At 47.8% G+C, this 12,464-nt stretch overlaps 1 protein-coding gene across 4 annotated transcripts in view; it reads left to right on the plus strand.

Moving 5' to 3' along the window:
- Positions 1–9,467: 9,467 nt before the first annotated feature.
- The window catches only part of sdk2b (sidekick cell adhesion molecule 2b), a 235,148-nt gene continuing 232,151 nt past the window's right edge, over positions 9,468–12,464 (plus strand). For 2 of the 4 annotated variants that reach the window (XM_035613333.2, XM_035613335.2), the window contains exon 1: positions 9,468–10,473. In XM_035613333.2, coding sequence (XP_035469226.1) covers positions 10,323–10,473 — 151 coding nt within the window. In that variant the 5' untranslated portion in view covers positions 9,468–10,322. The remainder of the gene's footprint in view (positions 10,474–12,464) is intronic. The other 2 variants (XM_035613332.2, XM_035613334.2) reach the window with 1 other exon arrangement.

Consider the following 12,464-nt stretch of genomic DNA (forward strand, 5'->3'; position numbering starts at 1 on the left):
GGGAAAATGCAAACACACCAGGGGAAGCTTTTTTTAAAAACTACTCCTGAAGTCCTGGGATTGACCTTGAGTTCCTTTAAGAGCTTTAAGCTTGTCATATATGCATATATATATATATAATTATTTCATTTTTATCTACTTTTCAAAGTGGGGAATTGTCTCTGCAGCAGGATCAACGGATCCAGAACTGTGCGATTTTTTCCATTCGGGGCAGGAACAAGAACAGAGAGAACAAAAAGATTTGAGGACAGTGCTCAGTGAGCACGGTGTAACTGGAGGGAGAGAAGAAAACCCCCACAGTGGGAGTGCGGTGGAGGGAAAGTACGACTACTGAATGAAGTCAAAGGGAAATTTGACGGGAGAACATTTGAGAGAAAACGAATGCTCGTCAGTCCCGTCCGAGTCGGAAGGAGTCGGAGTCGGAGTCGGGGGAGGAGATGATGAAAATCTCTCTCCAATTGAAAAGGGTGGCGTGACTTCACTCTCTGGATGTTTGCTTTCTTTCGCCCATGTTTTGCTAAGTCGCATCAGAACACGACAGTGTGTCGCCGTGCACTGATGCCTTGGTCACCGTGTTTCTACCCGAGCATGTCATTGTGTGATTGCCGCCATGCCGCCGCCGCCGCGTTCTCACTTTGCTCTTTGACATTATACCTGTGTGCACATTTTTTCTGTTATTGCACGTTCTAAATCTAAATCTTGAGCGCTTGCCGTATATATGGAAGCAAAAAGTGCTTCAATATTTGCACATAGGGGACAAAAAGAAAAACATTTCTCGTTAGTCTTTCAGAGATGAAGCCCACACGCCATGACACACGTGCTCCCGAACCGGGTCAGGGTCTGACAGGGTAATGTTTTTACATGCTAACATCTTATTTTCAGGAGGCCCCTGAAATGACTGAATCCCTGCTAAATAATTCATGCTGCCACTTCAAAGTGATAATGCGAGAGGTGTGGAAGAAGAGACACTGTTTCTGCACACATGTCCACGGGTAACAACTTACAGTATGTGCGCGCACGCACACACACACACACACACACACACACACACACACACAAACACACACCTCAACAAACATACACATGGTTTCATATATTACAAGAATAAAACAGCTCTAAACATAAACCGGTGACGTGACTTTGACAGGAAATTGCTCATAAACACTTATTACTGTTGAAACTGTCTTGCTGTGTTCAACATTTTCTTATTATTGAAATAACGACCCCCTCATTTATATATATATATATGTGATATATATATATAATAATAATAAAATAATATATATATATGAATATATATATATGTGATATGTGATATATATATATAATAATAATAATAAAATTATATATATATATATATATATGTTTTGCATACTTGAATGTCAGCAGAATATTGTACACGAGGATTAGTGCAGATTGTAAATTATTTAAAAGGTTAAGTATTATTCCCACGCCGAGCTGTAATGGCCACAGGCTGGACACTGGTGAAATTATTTTCCCTCGGCAAGAACTTTTCATGTGCTCTTCCTTTATTAAACTAATTTTTTTCTTTCCCCTCCTTGCAGATCGATTAGCTGGCTGTGGGCGTCTGACATGGGAGATAGACGTCTATTTTTTTTTGATACGGTACTGCCTCCAAAGGAAACGTTTGAGATATGAGACCTGGACTCTGTCACAATTCATGCCGAGCATCCGAGCGCAGATAGGCCAGATTGGGGCATCACGACTTGACTGTCTTCTCCCCTCTGAGGCTTATGAGATACTTTCACTGGATTTAAAGCGGTTCCTGTCCCGCTTCTCCGACATTTCCCGGAGTGGTAAAGGATGTGTTGCTTCGGGCTGACAGCTGTACTACGGGGCCCCCGCAAACAACAGGCACTTTGAAGTCTGGTCCAGCCCAGGCTACGGCAGGCCGCAGAGAATCGGTGGACACGGGCCAGAGAGGACCTTCGACACGTGAAAGTTCCCGATGTGACATTCAAACTGCCGGTGCTGATGTCACAGCAATTTGAGGCTTGTCCCCCGGGAGAGTGACGTGGCTGCACGTTGGCATCATGAGCCGGATCGACACATTCAGTCTGGGTGGGAGGAAATGTGTGTGTGTGCGTGTGTGTGTGTGTGTGCCTCAAGTCAGAATACCGACTGCCTCCTGTAGCTCTTTCTCAGTGCCACAACAATGGATGGACACGTGGTGCAGATGCGGCCTAAGTTAAACTGCTCTACACGTTTCCTCTGAGCTTGTCCACAATACAACTCGTCTGTCGTTTTGTAAAGGCACAGTATGAATCGTTGCAGAGGAGGGAAGGTGGAGTGAGTCTTGTTTCATTACGACTTATGTGGTCATTTTAAAGGCCGCAGACCGCTAGCGGTGGTTATGTTCACGGCCACTAGAGGTCAGCGGTGGACCTGGTTAGTCCGTGAAGTTGATCTTAGCGTGTTGATTCCCTGCCATGTCACCCTAACCATCACCCTTACGTTTACAAGCCCATTAACATGCATTGGTAAAGCAAATTTAAAAAAGTATCTGTGATGTACCTCCTGTCACCAGCAGAGGCGCTGTTTCAGTCGATACGGCCGTTTTTACCGCATGCGACGTTGTTCGGCGTACGAGCTGGAGGTCTTGTTGTACAAAACTGTATTGTACAGTCCGAAGAATCAATCAGGGAGCCTGAAGAAGAATTTATTACGCAGTCATGAGTGAGCACAGTTGGAACCTTCTACAAGAAACACAAATTTCTGGAAGATCTCGATTCAAAACCCTTTTGGATAACTAGATTATCCAAGATAATAGAGGTAGATTTTATATAATCTAATGTTTGGCAGGGTTGCCCGACTTTAGAGGAGGATCTTTCAGTGGATTAGGATTGATGATTCATTTGTTGACAGGAGAACATTGAACTTGAAAGTTATGTATCTACTGTATCATAAATTATTCTTCAGGCTCTCTGGATGATTCCTCCAGCGATGGTGAAAATCAGCCTGATTTTCCCCGAGCAGAATTTCTTCTTGTATAATTCACTGCTTTTTTTTTTTTTTCCACAGGCTACCTTAAGATAGAACAATTATTTGTTATTATACCGAAAATAATAATTAACAGTCTTGCACACGTTCTTCTCACAACCTACTTGCTAGATGTGACATTTGAGGCCCCTCTGGGTAACGTCGTGCACGCTGGGTTAATTAAAAAACATATTTGACTGAATTGCCAGATGAAGGACCACAAAAAAAGCTCCGTCCATAATCGCGTAAAAGTTTGTGGCCTTAGAGAATACAACGCACAGAAAGAGGGTCAAGGACTGCTGGAATTCACGTAGAATTCCGAAGTGATTGGCGTGTCGTGTGTGTTAATGCACGAGGTCGTGCATTCAGGAGACACATAATTAAGGCAAAGCTGCCGCGCTTGGAAAAAATAAAAGCTTGATTGCAAAACGAAGCACAATTGTTTGGCAGAGAAGAAGTCCAACGGTGAATCCGTCATGTGTCCTTGCTCCTCCGCTTCCTCCTTTATCTCCTCTGAGGTGCACAGAAGGGGGGAAAAAAAAGGAAAAGAAAAGACAAATGAATACACAAATGTATCTCCACGAGCCGTTGAATACGGCAGGAACAGGTCTGAGGACGAATTTGAAGAGGTAATGGGTGAGTACCGACGCCTTGGAGCCGGCGCACGTTGAGCGTCGTTTTTTGCGTGGTCCGAGTTTGGTCGCGTGCGTGTAACTTGAGTTTGGCCTCGGGATCATTCGTGGCTAAATATGTGCCCGTTCTTCTTCCCTCCAAAACCCCATCCGTCCGGTGGTCGGTCACGATGCAAACAGCGGATCGCATCGAAGAGCTCGGCGCGCGCGCACACGGCAACAATAGTTTTGTCCTCAATTTCTGATAGGACATCAGGACGTCTGACGACAGTGACGTCGGGAGGAGCTCAACGCTGATAGGTTCCCGACAACCCTATGACACACGAATGTTTTTGCTGGGCTTAAAAATATTTCTACCCGAGCGAGTTGAGCGAGCACAAAGAAGGAGATGATGTTTCATTGTGTTTCACCTGAAAATAGACAAACTCAAAAGAGCTCAAATGTGAAATTTCCAAAAAGAGAAAAAGCAGATTGGCCCACTGGTTACATCTGGCAAACACAACCTGACCTTGGACAACAAAACTGGAAAAAGTAAAATGCTCTTCAGAGGAAAAAGGCCGGTTGGTAAATTACCTCTTTTTGGCCGCATTACCCGTCAGACAACGAAAGTCTTCTTCCAGAGAGAAGAAAAAAGCAACCAAGTAAATCTCCAGCGGCTCCGCACCCGCCAACGCCTTCGACGCGGCGGTGGGTGTCAGGGATCGAGGCTCCTACACGGAGGCCAGAGCGGCGTGCCGCCATCGCTGGACAGCGAAAGGCCTTTTTTCTGGCTCCAGGCTCAGTGACACATGCGCTGACCCAAACGCACATCAGTGGGTGGAGGAACGTCAATGCTGCATTTGATGTAGGTAGCCTAAGGTTTTTCCCGTTTGCACCAATTACTGCTCTGCATTGACTGATGTTTGATCCCAGGTTCCCCGAAGAAATGAACCCAGTGGGTGCCGAGCGTGGCCATGCGGTTATTTATGTCCGTTCTGATTCACAGGCACCTCATTTCCATTTGTAGATGTATGCTCAGCATCTATATTCATGTACTGCGCGCACTTGTGCGAATGCCTTTGCAAGTGCGCGCTGCAGCGGAACCGCCACTGACTTGGACGGCGTCGGTGCTTCCTTTCGTACCAGATGGTGGCAGAACGATTTTGGGCCACACAGCGTGACAGTTCAGATCTGTCAGACGGGCTTATGGCCCAGAATTCAATCAGGACCAAAAGAATGATGCTCTATTTCAGCTTGACGTGGCTTTATATTCATTTTTCCCCAGCCGGTAATAAAGGTGAGCAAGGATTCTCAAACTATATGGCGGCTGCGCCAATGTGACCTAAGTAATCTGTCAGTCGCAGTCACCGGGGGTGTTTGCCTTTTCTGTTTTTTTGGTCCGCACATGCTTGTGTGACGCATGTGTGCGCATCTGTACAGGCTCACAAATATTTATTCATACCCTTTCGACACGCTTGGCGAAAGCCTTCGCTAGAAAGAGAATCATCCGCTCGAGTCTTGTGATCTTTGGATTTATACACATTACTTTTGATAGCCTTAGGCCAAGGTCAAGGCAGGTAGCTTTTCAAGCAATGCCTTGCGTTGCGCCCATACAATCCATTACAGCTTATGCATTTACATTGCTAATGCTTCAGATTCTCTGCAAGAATCAATGGTTATGTACAGATTTGCTGTAAGGGCTCACGGGGAAGCCGACAAACAGTGCTCGCCGCCATCTGGACCTGCTAACAGAAGTGTGACCCTGAAAAAAGCTAAATGAGCCGATCACAGTTAGATATGTCATGCACATACGTTCTGCACACGCTGTCTTCACCGCACTGTGCGTCCAGCTTTTCTCTAATAGTCATTAAAGCGCTGCCACGGGCAGCGGAAAGTCCCACAAGCAAAACAGCGGCGTGTTTCTATATTTATACTTTATACCTCTGTAGAATAAAAATACAGACATCAGTATAAAAGGTTTTTACTACTTCTACTCTATATCTCTACGAAAACCACGCACATTGAGTTTTGATTTCTCGTTTGTTTTTTCGAATGTTATTCGTAATTGTCCCGAGCACCAAAAACTGAATTTGTGAAAACATCCTTTTTCGCTCAAATGCTCCACGATTTCTTTGGCAGCCGTTTGGACGTGCGCGGACGAGAGAGACACGCAAAGGGTGATGCAGTGGGACGCAATCACCGCACTCTTGCGCCTCATCATCGTATCAGCGCCCTCGGCCTCATCAGAGACATTCGGGCTCTTTTAGCTGAAGCGTGTGCCGAGTGCGGATGATGGGATATTCGGAGTGGAGCGGGCGAAATGGATTGATACGCCTTATTGTCTGCGCACATTCCCCGTGTTCCCAGGCGCTTGTATCCCGAACCACTCTACTTCCTCAAACTGTTTTTATTTACTTCTCATTTCTTTCCCTCCTAACTCCACCCACACCTAGCCTCTCTACTTTTATTTCCACGTTACATGGGCCTTCCTCTGCCAAGGTTGGCGCGGCTCCGCTCAACATATTTCTTTTCTATTTTGACCATCTGTCTCGCTCGCACAAACAGCTCTGCTCTCCGCCTTTTTTTTTTCTCTCTCTTCTGAGTGATCCGTCTCTGCCTTTGATGAATAAAGTTTCCTTTTACTCATGTCCATCTGCCAAAATGCCAATGATTAAAGATCCTCACATAAATTAGGTTGTCTATCAGGGATTTTTAAGTGTCACTCTCCCCCACCCCCCACCCCTTTAAACAAATTCAAGGCGATTCACCGCCTCCCCACTGTGAATATGACAGGGAAGTGCAATGACCTTGGAGGTGCCGCACCAAAGACAACATCCCTCCAGGTATCCGGGTTAGCTGTTGAGCATACTGAGCCCAGGACGTCGTCAGTTTGTGATGATAATATTAAATATACATGCATATTTAGCTTTACCTTCCAGGTGTGACGAGTTGCTTCCAGCTAACCCTGCTCAAGCGACCTGACCTGTCCGTCTACATGGCGCCGGGTTCGGTTCCGTGTGTTTTAGATTTGACTGGGGCCGTTCAGATGGCCGGTGGGAGATCGTGACTCTTCCCTCTATCAGACGGAGACTATGACAGATCTTTATTGTAATTGGCCTTGGAGGTAATAAGCAACGCTCATCGCCCCCCCCCCCCCCACAACCGCCCTCTCACCAAGCTCCCGTTCCCATTATCCCCCCGCTCGTTCCAATTCATTAAACCTTCCGGCGCGGTTGGTCAGGGCGGTGGAAAGAGCGGCTTTCATTTTGGTTAAGAAGATCCATGTTCCTGCGATGCCTCTCCCCAAATGGGCACTAATTGACAGAGGGACGTTAATGGTGTGAGAAATGTTTGATAAATAGAGGCGAGTCCCTCGTCAAATTACAAGACCTGCAACTTCTTCTCCCCTGCTCCGGCTCTTTTTTTCAGGGAGATCGCGCCCTCACTGCCTCGTAGTTCTTTTCTTTTTTTCTAGCTTAATGCAGCCAGTGTTGCCCTCGTGTGTGCACCGCTGTCTGTCGGCACATCACAGTGACGGTTGTGTTCGTGTGGAGGTGGCAGATTTCGCAGATCTTTCCGGAGCACTTAGGCGTCGTCGCCGAAGGCCCGTCTTCCTCTTGGACCTCCGTCTTTCCGTCTGTGCAGCCAACGGGCTATTTGTCTTTGGCGGGGGCTATCGCCATGTTTATGTGTCCGTGTGGGTGTTTGTGATCTCACTTTATCTCCGGTATCCCGGGTGAAGGTCTGCGCGATTGATTGGGGCTTTGGTCCGAGCGCGTCTCGTGATGATTTCCAGCACCGATGCCCTTTGTTGCTCAAAGATGCCTCTGCTCCTCTCTTCCCCCCCCCTGTTGGGGCCTTAGAAGATGCGAGGGGGAGGTTTTACCCTCCGAGTTTCTCTTTTACATTGTTCATGGTGTGAGACTCGGGAGGAAGAGTCCGAATGAAGATCCTGCTGTTAGGGAAGGTGTTAATCAAGGATTCAGTTGGAAAGAATACGATTTTTGGAATCTGTGCAGGAGTAACGGGCATATATTTCTCATATTTTTTACCAAGGGACAATATCAATGGCTTTTTTTCCGCCAGGCTTTAGCCAATTAACTTGAAATCATGTGAATAAGCAGTCTAAAAAGCATGCTGCTGTCTTTTTGAATTTCTAAATATCCCTTGGGGTCAATAATCCATCCATCTATTTATTTGGTTTTCAGGCAGACATTGATTTCCACTCATTTCTTTTCATGGAGACATATCAACAGTTTGCGTAAATGAGTTGCGACCACCGGCGTGGACCAAGAAAACGCAACCAAATCTGTATATGGCACGCATTTAAAATAAGGTTATCTGAAGATCAAGTGGCAAAAACTTTCCATGGTCTCTTTCAAGGGGGAAAAAAAAAAATACTTCTGGGTTGTTGTTTCTTCTTTTCATAACTCTGAATCGTTATCACCATTTATGTGGTTAATTCTAGGGCCGGAGGGCGAAAGAGAGGGTGTGCGTCTCGAGACTGGAGTGAACGCAGCTTGCGGTAAGCGTCTTCAGCACCTGTGATCACAGCCGGCCATCGCTCAACACCACCCGACGACCCAACACCCGGCAGCGGCGTCTGCATCTGCAGGGGGACGCACAAACAAACGCACTGTGCCGCTTGTGTGCTCAGAATACCAGTCTCCAGGGGTTTTTCTTTCTTTCTTTCTAAATCACCTTCATGCTGAGTTCAGACACAATAAAAAATAATAAATCACAATCCGGTCCTCGAGCAGCTCTGGCAGAAGCTGACGAAGATCCTCTGTCTTTGGTTTCCCAGATTTTTAACTCTCCTCTTATTACATTTTTGTTCCAGGTATCATTTGTTTATTTTGGGGGTTTTTTTGTTGGGGGGGGGGGGTACATGAGGAGGGTGAAGCCAACAGAAGGCAACAAAAAAAAAATCCAAGCTGAGGATCAACAGAAGCTATTACCATGGTACATTATTTCCTCGCTGCCCCGTGGTGGCTTATAGATGGGACTCGCCGTTTGCAAAAAAAAAAATACACAAAAAAAACATTACAAACATTAAGCACTCCGGCTTTCTTCTGGCAAGGCACTGTCATTTCCCAGACAGGAACATTTGCTCAGTCATGCTCTCTCATTCTCTCCCTCGGCCTCTACTTTACTGATACTGTCATTTTGGAAACAGTATTTGCTCAGTCACTCTCTATCACCCTCCTTCTCTCCTTCCCACCCTCTCTCTCTCTCTCTCTCCGTCTGTCCTCCACTCATCCATTTCTCACCCCCTCCTCCTCATCCTCCCTCCTTCTCCCTTCTTCTCCTACACAGGCAAGATAACATGCAGCCTCTTCAGTCTTGGCTGTGTGAAGACTTAGCACAGCCATTTGTGTCTGTTTTTTCTCTCGCTTCCTCTCATGCACCCTCAAACAAAAATGGGGAATAACAACGCCACAGCCTCCTCGACCCGAGGCGTGTATCATTCCTGGTAAGTATTTACATGCAGACAAAATATAAATCCCCCCACAATGATGCCACAGGAGATAAAAAGGGAGGTCAATGAACCTGAGGCACATAATAAATCCCCCACTGCATTGGATATCTCCCGGAACACGTGTTCTGTAAATCATTTCAACAAAAAAGGACGATATTCATTCCAACTTTTTTTGATTTTTCCCTTTTTAAAGCAATTAAATCACCTACTATAGACACCCCCCCCACCACCGGTTGACTTGTATATGGTAAAAGGGGGGAGGGTTGTGCGCTTTTACGCGTGGCCGCACGGTGGCAACCTGCGCTGCGCCACCAGCTCCCGACGTTTCCTCATAAAGAACCCGGGACTCGTCCTCATCCGACGCACACCGGCAGCCCGGGCTCTCTCTCTCTCTCTCTCTCTCTCTCTCTCTCCTCCACGACACAGACTCCCACCGTGACTGCGCGCAAGTCTCTCTCCACCCCCCCCGCCGGCCTCGTCCTCTGCTCTCCGAGCTGCTGAACTTCTCCTCAGCGCCGCTGGCACACTGGATCGCCGACCTTGGCAGCGCGCTGCGCGGAGGAACTTTACCGGGTGGAAGAGAGGGGCGTGTGGGTGGGTGCGTGTTCCGTATCGGGCGCACCTTTCCCCCAGCAAGGATTCGAGGAGGAGGGGGGAAGACAAATGAAAAGAAGTCTCCTCGCTGCTTGTGGACAACTGTGACCGCTCCGGTTGGTGCGCGAGGCGAGCGACGGGGAAGTTTGGAGTCGAAGGGAGAGAGAGAGAGGGGCACGGAGCAGCTCAGCATCTCAAGGACGCGAGGAGAGGAGGAGGAGGAGGAGGAGGAAGAAGAAGTAGTCGGTGGGAAAGTGTACGAGGAGCCGCCTCGCCTCCTCACAGGTGCACCGGCACACGGACCGACCGCGTGTGGACTTCGCCTGGATTCATCTCGACTGAGCCACGTCGGACTGACTTGACGCGTAAAAGGGGGAGAAAAAAAACAACCCATATATATCTTTATGTTTCTATGGGGCTCGTGGAACTGGAGCGAATCTGAACTGTAGAAACAAATTCAGTCTGTGAATTCATTTCCCCCCCCACCTTCTTCTTCTTCTTCTTCTTCTTCTTGCGCTCTGGGGTCGGTGCGCGCAACCCGGCGCGAGCGAGCGAGAGATCGGCGTTCGTCGGCGGAGGGACCGTCACCACCACCACCACCACCACCACACCGGAACTGAATTCGGGACGCAGTGAACATGCCCCAGGCGGCGCACCGGGCACTTGTTGGCGTCCACCACCCTGCCCGGGTCGTTGGCACCATGTTTGGGGACCCGTGGAGCAGACCGACGATGCGCGCCACATGGATATTATTTCTCTCCGTCCTCGTCCACTTCGCACAGGCTCAAGGTAAGACAGGGTCGACACCCGGGGGCCCCCCGGCTCCGGTGGGTTGTTCATGCTGGGGGTCAATTACTCTTTTGCCTTTTACTCATATAGCCTATTATATTCCTCATTTGGCCACACACACACACACACACACACACTGGCTTTTCGTTGTTGCTGCTGCTGTGATTAACAGCCACCCCCCCACGTGTGTCCACACCTGGACTTTATTGGAGTTGATGCTGGAGATCTCCACATCCTCTCATCTGTACTGTAGCTGATCAGCTGATTGACATATAAAAGAGCTGATATATATTTACATTCCAGCTGTTCCAACGTTTTTAGGAAACCTTTTTCCCCCTATACAGTTTCAACATTGATCATTGAACGTGTCCATTAGAGGCCCAGCTGCTGAAGAAAACCACAAAAAAAAAGGTTAAGCTGATTAATGAATACTAATTAGTTCATCAGCTGGCCTCCCACCGGAAATTAAACTTTGTGGGCTGCAAACAAGCTGTACACACACACACGTATTTGATATGTGGCAAATGAATGCACCTCGTCGGAGCATTAAATGTTGGAAATTAATTTGTTCTCTCTGAAAACGTAGTTCAAATGGGTTTTCCCTCCCTAAGCATCAGGGGCAGCAGCAGTCAAATTGGATGGGTATATGGTTCCCCCCCCTGAGCTGGACTCAAATCCTCTGCACCATAATCCCACAACATCTCAGTGATATTCCTGTGGAGACCTGGAGTGTGCCACTACTCCAACCCCAGGCCTCCTCCTTCCTTCTATTTCTCTTCCACCCATCTCTCACATCCCTGCAGGATATTGGTATTCCTTCAGTTGTCTGCCTCTTCTTCTTCTTTTTCTTTTTTTTTTTTAAATGATGCCGTTACGCTGATGACGGTTTGTTCTGTTCCTTTTGTGGGAGAAAGGAGACGATGCGTCTCCGCCGCCTTTATCCAGATGTATCTACTGAACAATATATAGAGGGCGAGGTGACTTGGCACTGTGGCTGCTGCAGGTGGTCCTCGGAGAAACTACAGCTTAATCGCTGCTTCTGTGAAAAGTAATAGAAGAATGAATCGACGCTTGTCCTTCTTACATTATGAAAAAAACCCCAAGTTAGGCATGTCCACAGACCTTTTTTAATGACGCTGACACTTGCATGGCGACGCGTGCGACATCATGCTCTTTTGCTTCCCTCTGGCGCTGCACCGCCTCCACTCGTGTAATTGGGATGCAGGTGCTGATGCCAGAGTAAGGAGGGGGAGTGGGGGGTATTACCTCTCAAGATAGACTCTAAGCCCCTTTGGTGGCGCTCACTCAATAATACAATGTAGAGGAGATGAAAAAAACAAACAAGGGCAGATATCCATCATTCATGAGGGCAGATCCCAGTGCCTGACATTTACAGGAGATTGGTAACTCAAATGTCCCGGGGATTAAGAGTCCCGACATTGTCGCCTCCCCCTCGCTGTAACTGTACCTCGGCCGTCCTGTGTGTATCTGATTGTGGGTGCTCGGTTCCAGTCCCTCCTCGCTCTCCCCCACCCCTCCGAATGCTTATTTAACCAACCAAGTTTAACAGAAGCACATTATCTACAGCCGCGGCCTGGGAGGAAAAAAGCTTGCCTGTTTGTTATGGATGTGCATGGGTGCATAAAGCAATATGCATGTGGCTATGGACGTTGGACGCTCTCTTCTGCTGCTCAATCCATCCATCAATCCATCCGGCAGTGGGCCTCGGATTTCATTACATAGTCGCTCCTGGGTCAGAAAATGTAGGATTTAATTGGACTCTCCTCAGACCGTTCGGAGTGCGGCTCGTTGAAAGTGACCCAGGCGCGGGCTGCCTCTCTTTTTCCGTCCAATGATTAAAAAAAAAAACCCGCGACGAGGCGAGTTGCATGCCTCCGGATGGACACGTCAGCCGTTGCTCGCCACATTTTAATGGCCAGACTATATCGAAGCGGGCTTTTTTTTTAATGACAGGAGAGCGGCCTTCATCA

The sequence above is a fragment of the Scophthalmus maximus genome, chromosome 16, assembly GCF_022379125.1.
Source record: "Scophthalmus maximus strain ysfricsl-2021 chromosome 16, ASM2237912v1, whole genome shotgun sequence".
Taxonomy (NCBI): domain Eukaryota; kingdom Metazoa; phylum Chordata; class Actinopteri; order Pleuronectiformes; family Scophthalmidae; genus Scophthalmus; species Scophthalmus maximus.